The following is an 18819-nucleotide window of genomic DNA, read 5'->3' on the forward strand; positions in this document are numbered from 1 at the left end:
CCTCCCTTTCTTTCCTTTTTCACCATGGGAAAAAGGAGCAGAAACTTTTAGAAGCATTGAAATGGGGGCAGTGAGGTTGCTGACAGCCCAGGTAGAGTGAAAAGACTCTACATGGCTGAGAGAGATGTGCAAGTGCTCCTACTGAGACAGAGGCAGCCACAGCCATAAGACTCTTTAATCCCAAATGCAAAGGGTAAAGAAGAAAACGACAGAGACAGATTTTTGTTTTCATTCTAAACTAAAACTTAACATTGAGAAGGTCATCAGAGCAGAGCCTGGAGATTTTTTTTTTTTTTTCACTTAACAAATTTATTCTAAGTCAGCAACTTCAATGTTTTTTTTAGCAGAATTCTATGTTAAACACTATATGACATAGGTAGAGGTCAGCCCGCTGTGATGGACTAAAGCTGGGTGGAGGCCTAGGAACTTGAAACTCCTGAATGTAGCACAAAGCTTGAAAACCGCCGCACCAGAATAAATGATCCATTTTCACTGGCTAAAGTTATTTAAATCCAATTATTTGTCTAAGCAATCTCTTTATTGTTTTGATTACATGACCACAGCACACTACTGCTATCTAGTGGCCATGATGTCAAATTACAGGTTCAGTTTTTTATTAGAAGTTTCAGAAAATTACCTTTGCCCCTTAAAGAAAAAAAAAAAACATCTAATCTATAAGGCATATGTGAGATATTACAAAGTTTTTGATCATATATTTTGTAAAAATCCAATGAATTTGCATTTCTGATAATATTTAGAAACTTCAGATATATGTGCCAGAAAGAATCACTTTTAAATAGCTTAATTTCTTTTCAACTTCACTAATAAAGATAGTTACTACATTATATCTCATACCTATGTAATCAAAGGCTTTTGGTACTCACCATCTCCGAGCAGGTTTACAAGAAACTCCACCTCTGCTAAAGAAGCTATGTCTATTAATGCACTGTCATCCAACTGGCAAGAATGCAAAGCCTCATTCCAGGTCTTTTCCTCTTTCTGAAGTTTATAGCAATTACGATTGTGGGGATTCCAGCCAGGCTCACAGTGGGTAGCATAATATTTCCAAGCACTTTTTTCTTTTTAAAGAAACAACAACGACAACACAATGTCATTTTCCACATTTTAAAAACATTACTTATTACCCTGAGTATATATTGTCATCAGTATATGATTACTTTAAAAATTTAAAAAACAGAAAACGCATGAAACAATAATATATAAATCATAGAATTGTAGATCTTCAGAGTTGGGAAGGATCCAATCTGTAATCTAGAGCTAGATCTAGATCTAGGATCTAATGGATCGCAACATTTCATTTTCCAGATGAAATGTCTAAGTTATAAAGAGTTAATAAAAATGTTAAAGGTCATATAGCCAGAGCTGAGAGTTAGGGCTCGATATACAATTTACCAGTTAGAGTTGTTGGTTTTTAAAATCTTTTCACACCGAAAAAGGAATATTGTGGAAAACAATTTAAATGATATTCCAAGGATTTTATGCACACAGTATGTGAGTGGGGGTAGATATTTATCCTCAACTGAAAAAGAGTCTGAAATTTTGGCCACTTCCTCTAGAGCAGAGATGATAAATGGCTTTCATTGTGAAGGTCAGCCTGAGTGCCTGTGATATCCCTCTGGGTTCATACAGACTCTGAGTGATACTTAAGGAAAATAGTGTCATGGTGCTTTGACACTGGAAGGGAAGGCAGTGTGCACACCAAGTTTTGGCTTTCCTCTTCCAGGAGCTTGCCCTCAACCTGGTGGTGATAGCAGTTTTACTTTATTTTATTAACCACAACTGAGTGCCTCCCTTAAGCACTAATTTAGTTAGATACAATTCTATTGCTACTGGGGAAACAAGACATTCTTTTAAAATTGCTTCTAGGACTGTAACAGCAATTAGAATCACAGTCAAAGAATGTTAGAACATTTAGATATCATCTACCCCAGTAATTTCAACCTAAAAAAAATGAACCCCTTTTACAAATGAAACCTTAAACTTCACTTTAAAGGTAAGATGAGATAAAACAGGATTTTTAGCTGATTAAAGCAAGGGTGGGGTCAAGCAAGGAAACTGGGGATCCTAGAAACACAATTTGAAGGCAGTGGACTAGATGAACTTGAAGCAACAACAAATAATCCAAACAAACTTATCTTAACTACCTTCATTTCTGGTCTCTGACCTCAATTAGTAGATCAGGGGAGTAAATGAAACAGAAGAAAAGGAGGGTGGCAGGTGGGAGTGCAGGAAGGCATAAGAAAGAACAAAAACGAAGAAGGAAGAACTGGGGAAAGGAAAAAAAAGAAAGAGCAGTGACAGAAGCAGCGATCTCAGCACATTCTTGAAATAATGAAAAAAATCTCTACATAAAAAAGTCACAATGCTTCTCCTCCCCCCTTGCCCCAATATTGTGTAATACCCATAGGCTTAGCTACTTAAAAGAAAATGATGAAAGATAAAGCCTAATTGAAAGGAATAATATTTTTAAATGATAATTCAGTTTATTATTTCAAATCTAAGTTGTTTCTAATTATGTTGCTAAAGAGTCTTTTAACAATGGTTGAGTTTTTATCTTTACTTTCTGAGTTAAGACATTAATTCCCACAGAGAATAAAAAGAGGTAATAGACCTTAAAAAAACAAAAATAATTGGGTTTCCAGGTACTAGATTGTAATTAGGTAGTATTTCTGTCTTAGTTACACCTAAAAGTTTTCTGTGATTTTGAGAAGGACAATTTGTTACTAATAAAAGATATAGAGTGTGATAGGAAATCAACGAAGTGAAAAATTTTATAAAACTATTTTCTAATTTACATTTAATCGTAAATAAAACTCAAAACTAGAACAGCAAAGGAAGCAAATCTTTTTTTTTCAAATGCAGAATGACTAAGAATGTAAATTTTTTAAAAAGAGAGGGAGAAAATGTTTTCTATGCTTAAGTTTGTTTGCTTTAGTTTTTAGTAAAATCTTAAATGCATTTGTTAAATTTATGGTGCTTTTGGAATAACAGATAGTATCTAGTTACACATTTTTATTCATATAAAAACTAGCTTTGACTAAGTTTAAATTATGAATTAGGAGCAAAAAATAGAGGGATTTGAATACATTGACAGGACAGTAAGCAACTCATGAAAACAACTTAAAACAAAAACACTTACCAGCTACTTCATGATCAGTGTGGTTTAAGTATTTTCTGCATATATAAGGCAAGGCTGTCTCACAGTCCCGACTCCTCCAGGCATTTGGCATAAATGGATTAAATGTGCCACAGTGATATTCAACAAATGGCTCAAAATTTATTTCTGAAAATAGAGTGCGTGTATGTGTGTTTAATTTTAGAAGCAAAAGCAGTTAGTTTGGTATATATTGAAATGTAGTTTTAGCATCAAGGAGATAACCCTTCTCTTTGGCATATATGGTAAATCCGATAAGCTCTTATATCTATGATTTTGCAGTTGAAGTCTAGGCATGACACTGAAATGATTGTCCAAAGATAGCAACAGCTGATTTTATTGTTTAAAAGTACAGAAATATTTTGCTATTTGTGGCTATTTGTAAAACAGCTGACTGGAATCTTGGCTCTGATCTAAATCCTCCTGCAACATTGGCTAAATGCATAGTTTACCTTCTTGACCTCCATTTTCTTGTCTGGAAAAGCCTTACAGGAACTAAGTCAGGCTTAAAAACTTTTATAAACCACTTTCAAAACTAATATGCCTTATTTATGTGGGTAATATTGCTGCTTCAGGCCGCAGGATGATACCACCCATTGAAGGTCAATAAAATACTGCAGGTACCTGGATTCCAGTTCAGGTAGTTGAGTGGTGTTCCATCAGACCACTGCCAGCCAGCATTTTCATCCAGCTGATTCAGCCCCATCCACACTTCCACTGCTTCATGGTTCAAGTGCTCTGAAATGAAGAGAAATATAGAGTTTCAGAAAAAAGAAAATCAATGTTATTCTACTTTCTTGTTTTCTTTTTCCTGGAGCATCATACATTAACTCCAGTCAATGACAGAAGAGGGTTTAAGTGCTACTAAACCTCACCCTGGTGCTTCAGAGAGAAAAAAGTCAGCCTCTCACCATCCTGAGAAACATAACTGTGAAGTGCTTAATCTAAGCATCCAGAACGGCCAGCCGCCTCTCAAGGGTCGTCAATCCATCCACCCAGGAGTGCACGGTTACGCATTTGAGACCATCCGATCTCTGTGAACTTGTGTGCTTAAGGATTTTAGAGGGTGAAGTAGGAAGCGTCCTGGGCCACTCTCAGAAAGTCTTTTTCTCTTGCCATGTGTGCCTTGTGACCTTAGCTTGGACACTCAGGAATCCAGCTAAGGAGTCTGGACCCAAGGGACCAGAGGACCCAGAAGGATCCATAGCAGGTTGAGACATAAAGGCCATGCATCATGCAAATGCTGCTTCAGCTTGGGGTTGGGAAAAGGTTTTCTGTCAGGCTGGCTTCCCAGCCTTTACTCCTAACCACCACGCTACAGCTCCTCACATTTTAATTCAACACCATTTTGGTTATAAATGTTATGTATAAACACGTGCATTGGCATGCTCATGCAGGAAAAATATGGTTATCGAAATTTTGGGATTACGGGAAGTATTTTCTTTGGGTTTTGTCTTTTTTGTGCACCTAAATTTAAAAAATAAAATTATTCAAAAACAAACGCGTGCTACTTGTACAACAAAATTTGGAAAAAAAGTGTCAGAAACTTTTAGTGAAAGTGACTAATTTCGTGACACTTCAAATGTTGCCATTTCGTTTCATTTATTTATTTAGGTGACATTGCTTAGTAACAATAAATAAATTTTAGGTATACAAAATTATAATTTAATATCTGTATATTTTATTGCATGTTCACCACCAAAAATCTAGTTTCCATTCATCACCATGTATTTGACCCTTTTTACCCATTTAAGCTTTTAATCTATAAAGGAGAGCATTATTCTCTTATAGTTCATCTGCTTTAGAATCCATTTTATTCTGAGCCACATGCAGTGGCCCTACCTGAGACTGAGACCCTGACAGATAAGAGTTATGAATAGGGTGACTATATCTGCCTGGAAAACTCATGGTTTATGCTGGTAGTTCCAGAATAATTATGAATCACAGCTGCTCAAAGAAGTCAGTTTGGATAATCCATGGTATGGTCACCCAGATTATAAAGGACAGTGTATTCACACAATAAGGCTGTAGCATCCTTTGTGATTGGATATATCAATACAATAGTGGGAAACAGGAGGAATCTAACCCATTTAAGGAAAGAGAAAAATGTGCTTTATAATTTTGAGACCCCAGAAATTACTAAACAGAAATAGCATAACATGCATGGCCCCTTTCTTTCCAAATTTCTGTAGCATTAACACGAATTCTCTTCTTTATGTGGAGTTGATTAGTCCTTTCAGTGGCACCATTTAATTAAATCATATAACGTATCCTGATGACAGAGTGCAGAATAAAAGATGGATTGACAAGATGGAGAAATTTTCACATTTCACATAGGGTAAGTACTGAGTGATATTTTCAAATAATCTACTTAAATATGTAAATATTAATTATTCTTATCTTAGAGTTATTTTTAATATTATATATGCAATTGTTTTAACAATACACATAAAAAGTCATTATGTAATTCATAATCTGTGTTTAAAGGTACCAAAACAGTTTATTTTGCTTTACAACTAAATTGGTTAATAATTCCATAATAACAAACTCAAACCTAAATTCCTCCAGATATTTCTTATCATTTGCGACAGCTTAGAATATTCCTTATATCATAGTTAATGTCCACCAGTGATTAGCAAGAAATGGTAGACTATTTTCATCATTGAAAAAAACCTTGATCAAAATAGGCTTCACTCTTTATGAATAGACTTCTGTTTTCCTAAATAATCCTCAAAGTCCAATTATAGAATCATGACGTTTAAATCAAAGTCTCTGACATATCTTATTTTTTTAATTATTCAAGTTTGATGAATAAATCCAAACCTTCTTATTAGAAATCCTGGCAGTCAAGATAGACAACAACTGTAATTCATAAATACTATGCAAAATTTTTCATAAAAATCATTACTGGCTAACAATGATTTTAGAAATGGGCATTTTCTGTAATATGACTTACTCAAATCAGTTTCAGTAACAATTTCCTACTTTTGCATGTCTGTGGGGAAGGAGGCAGGCATGCACTGTTCATACATCTGTTGAAATCTTAAGGAAGATACTAATGACTTTCAAAAGTCTTTAAATGTGCTTCTTCTCTCATCCAGTGAATCTACTACAAGCTTACAGAAAATAATTGGTGATCTATGTACAAAGGTATGTACAGGGATGGTTTGCAATAGCAATGAATAAGTAAATAAATAAAAACAAAAAAAATTGTACCTATGTCTATCTAATAGTAGTAGATTAGATAAATATATTACTGCTAACCTATAATACTATGTAACCATTAAAATTATGATGTAGATCTATGTTTATAAACATAGACAGATGTTCGTTATATGAAGATAAATGAAATAAACGTATTGCCAAACTGCATGCATAGTTGTTAAATGTTTAACACATTTAATGTTTGTTGTGTGTACCAGACAGGCACTTTTCTAAGACTTCACTTGTGTTATAACATGTAATCCACACTACCAAGAAGTAGGCATTATTATTATTTCCATTTGATAGAGGAAGGAAGTTGAGGCACAGCAAGGTCAAGTCACTTGCCTGGGTAGCCTTGCTCAAAAGTGGTAGAAATGAGATTCAAACTCAGGCAGGTGGCTCTCTGGTCCCTGCTGCTAACCGCTGTGCAACAGCTGCCTCCTATTTTAATTCAGTACCATTTTTCATAGATACTATGTATATATCCATGTTTTGCAGAAAAATATGGTTATCTCTAGATTGTAGAACTGTGGGAGACTTTTATTTTTCTTTCTGTAACACCTGAAATTTAAAAATTATTTGAGAAAAAACATGCACTGCATGTGCAATGAAATTAGAGAAAATAGTGTCAGAAACTTTTAATGAAAGTGACTAATTTTGTCACTTTTGAGACTTTCAAGTGTTTCGAAAAAATTTTTAAAAGCTCTGTGTGCACATATAAAAACACATTTAATATTTAAATGAGAGTTACTAGGAGAGTTTAGGTGATAGGTGAAACATAAGACCCAACTCATTAATACAACTCTTTTGGCATCTTATATTATTCTCTTATACTGTTAGTTACTGTGTGTGTGCTTTTGCTTTTCCAACTAAATTTTAAATTCTGTGGCATTTACCTAGTACATACCTGCACACAGTAAGTAATAGGTAAGATTTTAATTAATGAATGGCTTGATTATTTACTAATAGAAACTGAATGGCTAAAATCTCTCACAGAGCAAGAACTTGTACTTAAGTTTCAAAGTATCCCAGAGCCCATTGCTAGAACTGCTAACTCTCTTGGGTCCCTTGCCAGGGCCTCAACTTCTCTTCTCCAAGGGGGAAAACAATAAGGAAGACATGACTGGGTGCCAAATGGAATGGCCTGGGGTTCAGGTCAAAATTCAGGGTGTGAGTTTGGACCATATTAACAAAAGAAGAAGATTTTCTAAGGAACATTTTTTTTTCAGAATATATCATTGCATACATGGATGTAATTATTAACAATGATCATTTTAATTGTATCAATATCAATGTTCACCTACTTACTTCTTATGAAATTTTCTTCAGTATCATCTGCAATACTTAGTAAAGAGCCTCCTTGCATCTGGCATGAAGAATGTGCCTCGCTCCAGGAGAGTGATGAAAGCAAGTTGAATTGGTAGCAAATGTGTGAATTGAGATCTTTCTCCCAGACAGCATCACAACCCACCTCCTCTGATGCTGCAAAGTCCATCAAAACATTAATTATACTCTTATTTCATCTATACAGCAATATATTTCTAAGAGAAATTTGAATGAGATGAATCCAACTTGCAACCTCTAAAATTTTAACGCCTTATCGATTCTTGATTAGGTCTTTGTGACGAAATCTGCATTGTTATCCTATTGGCACTTTATGGTTATACTCTTTCAAGATTTAAAGGAAATTCTAGAAATTATAGATAAAGAAGCTGTTATCCTTTCCAGGAAAATAATAGAACCATTTTAAGGAGAAGAAAATAGAACAGAAGTACTTTTTAAAATAATATCTGAATTCTTCAAAAAGCTGTCATTTAGAACTTTTTACTGAAAGCTCTGTGCATTTGATTATTTGTTTAAGATAGACACATATGTTGTTTCAAAAGACTTCCCCCTCTAAATAACAAAATGGTAGAGGAAATAAGGAATATAGTTGAAATGTGAGTCCATAATGAACACAGTTTTGAAATAAACATTGAGAATAGGAACATTGATAATTTAGTTTAAGAATAAATTCTTTCAGCCAAAAGGAAGAAAAGCAAAATCCACTTATAAGACATTGGCCAAGACATTGCATAGCATGTTTAACAGTAAATTTAATAAAATATAAAATGTGAATCTGAAATCTGAAGTTTATTGAGACTGAGACCTAGTTTGGGGTGTTTTTGCTAAAATTTTAAATCAAAACTCAAGGCAAACTAAGCAGCTACAATAATTACCTAAAATCAAACTCAGCCAAAGAATTTCAGAATGTAGAAAATGTAAATCATGCTACAACATGAGTGTAGCTGAACAGGCAATTTGCTAAAATCTCGAACAGTCTTTCCCAAAGTGTGATCTACAGAATATACAACTCCAATTACTCCCCAGGAAAAATACGGGACAGAGTGCCTGTGTAGCCTCCTCTGGTAAATTTATAATATACATGAGGATCTTAGTGGCTCTGAGAAGTTCTGTAGTAAAGAAACAGCTTACTTTTAATTCAGAATACTTCAAACTTATTTGGCAATTAATTCTTTTTTTCTTTTTCCAACAATAGTTAGACTGTTCCCTTGTGAATGTGGAAAGTTTGTTTTGATGTCTAGATGCAACATGCTTTCCCCAGAACTGACTTAGTTAACCAGACGTTATTAAACCACATATAAATCTAAGGTTGTCTGTAGAGTTTCCTGACTGATACATATATTTATAGAAGGATACAAGAATAAAGGAGGACGGAAAACAAGGCCATCAGCAAGTAAAATTGAAGAAAAGGAAGATGTGACAGCTGATGTGACAGCTGAGGCCATAAGGGAGGAGCAGGGGGAACTTTTACAGTTAAAGCGTGCATAGAATTGTTTAGCCTGCTTGTAAAGAAATGCAGATTCCATACGTTCAGTCTCAGAGATTCTGAATCATGAAGCCTGGGATTCAGGAACCTGCATAAAACACATTCCTGATTTTTAGACAGATGGTCCATGAAATAAACACTGGAAACACTGGCTTGAAAGAAAAAATTCAAAGCACTTCCCAGGAGAGCAGGTTTGAGTAGACTTCGGAACTGGAAGAATAGATCTGGGAATAGGACTGAGGCAGAAATACCTGACCCTCATCTCCTGCTGTGGGGAAAGATTCAACGATAAATCCTAATTACAAGCACCCAGCCATATCATAATAAGAAAAGGTCTGGAGGACACTTCAATTGATCTCATTCCCATTTTTGCCAAGAGTCTGTCCTGTCTTTTTAACAGGACATAGATTGAGCTATGTAGACACAGCCTTTTGCGGTAACCTGCCTGAATTCTGTACCTTAAACAGTTAACTGAGAGATTTGCCGGTGATCTTCTCTGTGCTGAAAATTACATAGTCTGGTTTTATTAGATTTCCCTTGTTTCAGATTATCTGTGCCAATTCTTCAGATTAATTAAAAAGGAAACTTTCAGTCATATATTTGCAACAGGGATGCATATTCTCCTAATAAGTAAGTTCATTTGTCACTGAAATCTGTTTTTAACTGAAATGTAAGAATTTGTACTTCTGTGCAAGCAGACACTAGTCTCTCTCTGTGTCTCTAGGTGGGCTGCATGTCACTCCATGGATCTTATTGGAAGGGTCTTATTAATAGAACGAAAACGCCACCCTGGGCCAGGTGCTGTGATGTGCTGCCTGGTCTCCCTTCAGGCCCGAAGGCTTTATTTCCCCAGCTGCCAACAGAAACCTCTCAATGTTCAGCCTTCTTCAAGGATTGCCTTAGTTGAAGAGTCTCTTTGCCCAATGTCACTCTCCCTTCTCAAGGGCAGCTGGCAAACCATGACTGGTTAGTGCAGGGCTATAAACCCCTCCTCTTATCCCAACTGGGGGCAAATCCAGCTTGAAAACACCTTATAGAGTCAGTCGGGCCTGCATCACAATCCCGATCCTGCTCTCTTTTCTTCTTTTCCACATGTATTGATCCTGAGAGCACTCCCCAAGAAACCTCCCACAGGTTAATCTCTGTCTTAGACACTGCTCCCTGGGACCCCATTTGGCATTGACTTCCATCTTGGCCTGAGGCCTTCACATTTATTTTAGTTCTCTTGCTTCTTTGCATATAATCTCTCTTTCCAAGCCACTGAAAATGTGAGATCAAAGGCTGGTGTCTCACATACATTTAATTATCTTGAAAATTTAAAATCTAAGGTCTAGCATTATATTGTTATATTTCTCTGCATCTTTTATTGTCTTCATATGATCTCTTCTGTTGCTAAACTATGAACTAACTGTGTTATATGTATCTTTGAATCTCCTATTATTTGATGAATGATTACTATTAAGTATGTTGGCTGTGTTTTTTTCTAATAGATTCTCCTTGTCCATTAAAATTCCCTTCTATTCCTAGAGGGCTTTTTTTTTTTTTTTTTGAGTTTTTATTTTTTTGACAAAGAGTGTGAAATTTTGTCATATGTTTTCTGTATCTATAGATGATCATGTGGTTTTTGTCCTTTACCTATCGATATGGCTATTACATTAATTGATTTCAGATTTTAAATCAATCTTGCATTCGTAGGATAAATTTCACTTGGTCATGATGTCCAATTCTTTTCATATGTTGTTGAGTTCTGTCAGTGTTTTGTTGAGGGTTTTTGCATGTACATTCATATGAAAAATTGTTCTGTAGTTTTCTTTTGATATCTTTGTCTGGTTTGGTATCAGGATAATTGTGGCCTCAAAAAATAATTGGGAAGTGTTTCCTCCTTTCCTATTTTTCCATTTACTCTTTAATTCACTTAGAGGATATCTTGTTAAGGCCATCAACGACTTCCATACTGCCAAATCCAGCAGTTTCAGACCTTGTCAAATCAGGCCCCTTAGAAGCATCTAGCAAGTTGAGCTCCCTTCTTCTCCTTGCTGATATCCCCTGTCTTCCTGCCTTCACATGCCTGGCCACCCTTCTACCTCTATAGCCACCCCTTCTCAGTCTCCTTTGCTGGTTCATTTTTATATACTCAAACTAAATGTTGAGGTCTGAAGACTTGGCCCTGAGTCCCTTTCCTTTTTATTTTATACACTCTCTACATTACCTAACCCATTCCCATAAATCTCTCTTGTATAACTCTCAGATATATAGAGACCTTTATGTCTGACTGCTTAGTCCACAACTCCACATGCTCGACTCGCATATAACATGTCCCAATTTGAATACCTGATTTTTCTCTCAAATTTGTTTCTCCATTAACTTAGCTATGCAGAAACCTGGAATCTTAATTAACATCGCACTTTCTCCCTTATCCTCAAAGTCTGTCCTTACCAGTGAGAATTTCAACTCCTGGTTTAAAGACCTAGATATAATTTTTTAGGTCTGACCATAAGCAATCACGAAAGCTTTACCTGGAAGATTTCAAGGGAGAAAGCTGCCCTCCCACACCAGACTTCATACATAGCCAGGTTCAAAGGAAATTAGATCATTCCAGAGGTTAATATCCTAAAAAATATCTCAAACTAACTAATCATGACTCTCCAACTGTGTAAGACATGCATCCAAGAGGGGTCTAGATGGCCCAGAATTGACTTGAAACAAACCCAGAGAGATTCCTATATGCCATCCTTGTTCCTGAAGATCGACAGTGACAGATATTTTATTGCATTCTTCACTGCTAGTATGTTCATACGTGTTTATTAATGCTAAATTTAAATTTTGATCACTTGCAATCAACTTTCTAAAAAAGACAGCAGCATCATTTTATATTGTGATACTAAAAAAAAAAACTTCCATGTAAGAAAGATGAGATACAATAATATAAATCTTTATTTTATTCCACTCACTCTTCTATGTCTTATCCACTTGTTGACCTCATGGAAAGAGCTATCAGCTTTCTCAAATTTCAGTCTCTGACACATCATTTTGAGTTATGTTGGTCACCAGGAACCAAAAGTAACAAGAAAGAAAGAAAACTGGCACTGTAATTTAGCACTGTACAAATAAACAGGCTCTCTGCTGGTTGTGAGCAGGAGAATTGGAATCTGGCAGGCTGTCAAGCAGAGGAAGCCTCTGAGCCGTAGGAAGCTGAACAAATAGATAGTCTGGGGAGTGAGAAGCCCCGAGCACCACTAAACCCAACTTTCCACCTGGGAAACCATAATTGGCTAAAGTTACAAAGGATGGTGACAGCGTTCTTTGTAAAGACTCAAGGAGAATATTTTCTTTGAAAAAATGTCCATAGTATTAGGGTCAAGGAAAACATATGTTAATTTTATTAGTATTGGTCTATTTATTTTTAATATTGATATATATTATAGATGAAAATGGAAAGAGAAAATAATGCAGACAATATGACATCTAATTCAAGGATCCAAGGAGGGTGGGATTACATGAACATACAGCTACATACATGCATTCAGATAGAGAAAGTTGATGATCTGACAGTATTTTCAATAAAGAAATACTTTCATGCTGGTTGGTGAATAGCTGCTGTTCTGGGATCCTTGAGTGCTCTTTGTTACCCTAGTTTTTCCCGCACCTCTCCCTATACCTCACCAGCAGTGGGACTCCTGGGCTCCTAACACTCACTTAAAGTCTCCACTTGAATTGGTCTGTAGCCCATATCATATTGGCTGTTCAATGTCTTACTTGCGCCGCTGAATATAGATAGATGTATGTTGCATAGCATTACCTCTGCATTATGAATTGTTTGATAAAGACTTATATGCAGCAGGATCACCTGGGCCACTTGTCAAAAATGCAGATGCTTGGGTCTCAAACACTGGACCCACTGAGTTTCTGGGAGGGAGCTAGGATAAGTGTTTTTAATTTTCTCCAGGTGATTCTAGAGCATCATATCAAATATAGTCTGCATTTTCTGGCATAAAGTATATCTGTTTGTCCTGTATTCCTCTAGATGCCCATTTCTTTGAAGGGAGGGTCTTAAGACCTAACGCTCTTGGTATTCACCACTATGCCTAGCTTAGTGATATGGACAAACAATAAAAAGGAAGTTTCATTAATTCAGAAGTGCATGCTGAAAGGATTAGTTAGGTTTGATGATGATAGGATGATGATGACAGCGATGGCTAATCCTGGTGAGCGCTTATCATCTGCCAGATACTATACGTGCCTTTGATGCATCATCTAATTGAATCATTTCAAAAGCCTCATAGGTGTAGTTATTATCTCTATTTTATGATGAGACTCAAGATGTCATCATTGGGAGGAAAGAGTCCAGTCTTGGTCTGTCTAGTTTCAAAGTCTATACACTTTCTTATTCACTAAGCCATACTGGCTTTAGATTAGAAAACTAATGTACAAGTAATCTTTAAATCCGATTTTTTGGAGTTGATCTCTTCAAATTGCTTTTGTTTCTAATTTCTTCGTTGTATTTTGTTATATATGTAGAGGGGAGGTAGGCATGGAAGATGAGGAGATTGTAAAGGCTATTCTCTCTGACTCTCAGGAACCAAGGTAAAGGAAGTTAAATATAGAAGATACATGTAAATATGCCCCAATACTTAGGAACCATTGGAAACCTTTTGGTTAAATAAAAATAAAGTAAAATAATAAAGTACTAACTGAAAAAAAGATCATTATAGCTGTTACTGGATCTTGAAAATCAAGTTAAGAAGAGGAAAAACGTTTGACGTTATACCTAGAAATCAAGTACTAAGGAAAGAGAATGAAGATGAAAACTCATTGTCGAGAAATAATTAGGGAAACTGCCATTTTAGAAAGATCATCAGCTGATGCCTGGACTTGACAATGGTAGGACAAGCAGTCTGGACATGGAGAAATTAAGGCAGCTCATAAGAGAAAGTGAATTGAAAGGGTAACTGAGCTTTGTACTCATTCAGGTTTGTTTTGAAGTATTTTGCCTGGAAGCTGAGATTAATGAGATCACAGAGTATTATAATTTGATTCCAGTTAAAGCATCCTTATACACTGAGCTTAATGAAGAATAGCTAATTAACATCTTTTGAATGTAAGAGTGAAAAAAAAGACTATACATCAGGATTGTCTTTTCATGGCAAAAACAAATCCCAAATCAAATCTGGATAAATAAAATCAGAGTGCTTATTCAGACTTCAATATATCAATCCTGGTGCTTTTCTTTAGATACAGATAACTTTCCAATCATCTTTGATTCATTCAGGATATATGACGAAGAGAAGATTTCATTCTTACTGGGATCTGGGCAAAATCCCCACTTCTCATCTCTTTCATATCGGCTTGTCGTGGCACACCACAGTAAGCTGTCGTCCCGCCCTTCCTGGGTACATTCATGATGCCACTGGTGGTTGAACTGGAAGGGAAACATACAAGGTGTTCCACGGGCATTCCCTTTGAGTGTATACAAATCTAAGAGAAGAAAAGGACAAAGTCAAATACATATTATGTCAGCGTGATCTTTGGAAACTGTCATATAGTCAATGCATATTTTTAGTTACTGAAAACCTACCGTGAGCAAGGCCCCTGTAGAACCTCCCTGTCTACTGAGTGTAAAAGTGCAAGACTGAGTGCTGGGTTCAGAGAACATGCTCATAAATGGTGTGTTTATATATTTATCTACTTGTTTATTCACAATGGTGCACTGCTACAGTAGCACACATATTTGTGAAAGGATAGAAAGGAATATTTAAGGGAGATTTTACTTGAAAATATTTTCCAGTCCCTAAATACATCAGTCTTCAGCATCTAAACCTCAAGAGCTTCATAAACCTTTATTAATTTATTAATCTAACAAATATATATTGAGCATTTAAAGTGCCACTGGGGACATAACAGTGAATAAACCACAAAAGTTCCCTTTCGTATGGAACTTTGGTTCTACTGGGGAGAGACAAAAAGAAAGCAAATACTCAAGTAAACATAGAATTTCATGTAGTGATAAGTACCACGATGAAAAACAAAATAGAGTAAGAAAACAGAATGACTCGTGTGTGTATGTGTGTGTGTGTGTGTGTGTGTGTGTGTGTGTGTGAGAGAGAGAGAGAGAAGGGGTCAAGAGCCACTGTTTTGGCTTGGGTGCTTAGCGAAGGCCTCTCTGAATGAGAACTGGTAAAACGAGGGTAGAAGTATTTGGAAAAGAGTTATTCTGGCAGAAAGAACAGCAAATTCAAAGAACACATGACAAGAGCGAGTGTGGGATGCCTGTGGAAGAGCGCGGAGGCGTGATGGGAGGTGGGGTCAAGGAAGTACTGGAGTGTTCACTTCCAGAAGCTGGCTCTGCCATGTTATGAACTTTGGCCTTTACTATGAGGGTAGTGGAAAGTCGCTAGTGGTGGTTTTGAATGAGAAAGTCACATGATCATATTTCCATTTTTAAAGATTCTCTGGGGTGCAGTGTGGCAAACAGAACCCCCAAGAGAGGGAGCAATGTGCGATGACTAGCTGGGAGGCCTCTATAGTCAACTAGAGAGACAATAGTGTTGAGGTGGCCTGCTGGTTGCTTTCTCCGAGTATTTCAATAATTCGTTATCTTTGGCCTTAAGCAGGAAACAACAACAAACTTTTCATGACTCAACTGGGGCTTTCCATGATGAGGGGGATCAGGGCCACCCTCAATTAAGTCAGTAGGTCCTGGAGGGAAAGGGCCGGCTGTGAAGATTCCCACCCCTTTCCCACAGATGGCAGGTGCTGGACCAAGCTCACATGGCATCACCTAGAGGTTAAGGCAGTTTAGAAACTACCGGTATTTCAGGGCACATCCTCTCATTTCAACCACTGCCTCCTGTTCAGTCTTCCAATGTATGTATTGCGAGTGTGGATATATAGCTAAAATCTTAACATAGAGCAAAATGTCCTTTGAAGTGTAGATTATTCAGAGAGCTGGTTTGTAGCACTTCATCGTAGTGGGTCCCAAAAATAGCTTGCTCTTAGCTTTGTCTCTTTTCACTAGTGTCTTCTAGGTACAGGAGAAAGTCCTGCCTTGGGTCTTAGGAGTTCTTTCTCTGCTTCCTAGGACTGGTATAAAGTTCTTAGAAAGATATGCTCTTAAGCCATAATTCTACAGAGCACCATGAGGGCAGAAACCATATCTGTCTTGTTGACCTTTGTAAAGCAAATGCCTGCACACAGTGCCTGAGACACAGTCAGCCCTCAATAAATATGTGATAGATGATGAATGGATGGATGAATAAAGGAAGAGCACTACAAAACAAAACCCCAGAAACAAGTTTAGAGCATCAGGATTTAACTATGCTGCTTTCTTTCTTCTATTGTTTTTATTTTTTCCTGTTTAAAAATGCCAACTATTACAGAACTATGCAACATGAAAGTCTTCCTCCCCCAAACCATGCTTTTCAATTCTCTAGCACAGACCAAATAACCCCTGACAACAGTCTGTCTTTAAACACCTTGTAACATGATTATCACGTGAATGCCAGCCAGGCATTGGAGGCACTAAGGTGCTCTGCAGGCACACTCCATCTATGAGACTGAGTTTCTACCGTAAGAGAAATGGTGGCAGGAGAGGTTCCTATATTTGCCCTGCCAAATCTTTAACTTCAAAGATCTTTTCCTTCCTTCTCTATTTTCTCTCTCCCTCTTGTCTTCCTGTTCTTTTTTCTTTTTTCCATTGATTCCCAAAGTAAAATGTTTTTTCCTCTAATACCTTTAACTTCTGCTTCAGAATTTATGAAGTCCATTCCAAGACTCCAAGACTCTTTTTACAATAAGCAAGTAAGCAACTAAAATGTATTTAGCAGAAGTCCCCTGAGGTTCCAGGGGCTGTGTGCCTCTTTTATATATTTTACAAATTTTTACTCATGGGCAAACTTTCTAATGTATCATTTCATGAGTACTTCGGTTTAAATTATTTTTTACCTTTGTGTAGATATTCACAGATGCCTCCGCTGCCTGACATGTAGGAAATCCACTTATGAAGATATTTCCGTGAGGCCACCAGCGTGTTGTGCTTCACCTGTACCATGTACTGGAGCGGGCCGGTGATCACCTTCCTGTTACAGTGCCACTTCAAGGAAACGTGGGTGGAATCGCATTCATATATGCTTAATGGCTGCTCAGGATCAGATAAATCCAGACCCAGGCAACCGCTGCCTCCTATGTTAAAGAGATGACGGTTTGAAACCCATTTCCACAGCATGTACTTATTTGGTGGTTTGCAGTTCTCCAGTGTAAGTACAGTTTTGCCTGCTTGAATGCATTTCTTGAGGCTTTCACTTTGTATAATGAATATTCCTTTATCTGAAACAGCAAAATAGAAGATACGGTATGCAACTTTCTTATAGCATTAACTAGCGTCATGAGGATGCCAGTGTACGTGTCTAAGTTGTGATGTCACAACTAGCAGCCATTTCAAACAGATCTGGAGTTGATGGGCAAAGTCCGTCAGAAAGACTTTATTTGCTCAAAACAGAGGAGTTTCTTGGGAAGTACAGATGGGCTTATTGGAGCTAATGGGAAACCTCTGATCCAAGACCTCCATGGCCCTTCAGTAACAAGGGATACCTGTCAGTCTACTCAAGAATGGTACTGAAAGAGAAGGCACACACCACAATGAGATAGAGAGCAGGCATCAGTAATAATACTCAGGGCTAGAGGGGAGGGCCATTGGGTGTCCAAAGGTATGGCGACACTTTGATTTTCTTCAGACAAGTGCCTAAATGTTAGGAACATAGCAGCTGAATCAAGAGCCACCAAAATGAAAATTTCTAATCAAATTCCTGTAGAAAACCCAAAGGATAGATGTGAAGTTCTGCTTTGTGTCTTGCTACAAGACACCACGCTGGTGAGAGAAGATATTTCTCCACATTCATTTTCTGTGCTGGGTCCAACAGGAGTAGAAAGGTGGGGACATTTGGTATGGGAATGGCCTCTTGCAAGCGCAGTCTTGTTGGGTAGACTGGGCAGCAGCAGATAGGAACCCAGAACACTAGCTGAGGCCACACACCTAAATATGCGAGAGGTGTAGAAGCAACATGAGGGCAGCAAGCACACAGGCCACACGGAGACATGGAGAAAGTAGATGTTTTGTGATATACCCTCGAACCTCCAACCCCCTGGAGACAGAAGAAGGGACTTGGGTGAGTTTCCCAGGAAAAAGCTCCCAGGGTCCAGCCGGAGAGTATATGTTAGCTATCTGCCTGCTACCTAACTTTACCTCAAGTTGCTGGCCTGGAAGGCACCTGCTATAAAATAATTATGAATTTGTTCTCCCGCAGTATTTTTTTTCTTTTGAGTTGATTTTTGTATATGATGTAAGGTAAAGGTCCAATTTCATTTCTTTGTATGTAGATATCTAGTTTCCCAGCATCTTTTGTTGAAGAGACTATTGTTTCCCCATTGTGTATTCTTGGCATCCTTATTGAAGATCAGGTGACTATAAACTCATGGATTTATTTCTGGGTGCACACGTATTTATGATCGTTAAATGTTCCTGGTGAATTGACCCTTTTATCATTATATAATGTCTTTATTTCTCTTTTGTGATAATTTTTGATTTAATGTCAATTTTATCTAAGTATAGACATTC

The 18819-nt window shown here is 37.1% G+C and overlaps 1 protein-coding gene across 3 annotated transcripts in view; it reads right to left on the minus strand.

Moving 5' to 3' along the window:
• Positions 1 to 18819, minus strand: part of PLA2R1 (phospholipase A2 receptor 1) — a 95096-nt gene that overhangs the window by 62699 nt on the left and 13578 nt on the right. For all 3 annotated transcript variants that reach the window (XM_006921112.3, XM_025039429.1, XM_025039430.1), the window contains 6 exons: positions 17151 to 17531; positions 14511 to 14684; positions 7688 to 7861; positions 3800 to 3913; positions 3161 to 3304; positions 885 to 1079 (listed from right to left, as the gene is read on the minus strand). In XM_006921112.3, the coding sequence (XP_006921174.1) occupies positions 885 to 1079; positions 3161 to 3304; positions 3800 to 3913; positions 7688 to 7861; positions 14511 to 14684; positions 17151 to 17531 (1182 nt within the window). The remainder of the gene's footprint in view (positions 1 to 884; positions 1080 to 3160; positions 3305 to 3799; positions 3914 to 7687; positions 7862 to 14510; positions 14685 to 17150; positions 17532 to 18819) is intronic.

This window comes from Pteropus alecto, unplaced genomic scaffold (assembly GCF_000325575.1).
Source record: "Pteropus alecto unplaced genomic scaffold, ASM32557v1 scaffold3, whole genome shotgun sequence".
Taxonomy (NCBI): Eukaryota; Metazoa; Chordata; class Mammalia; order Chiroptera; family Pteropodidae; genus Pteropus; species Pteropus alecto.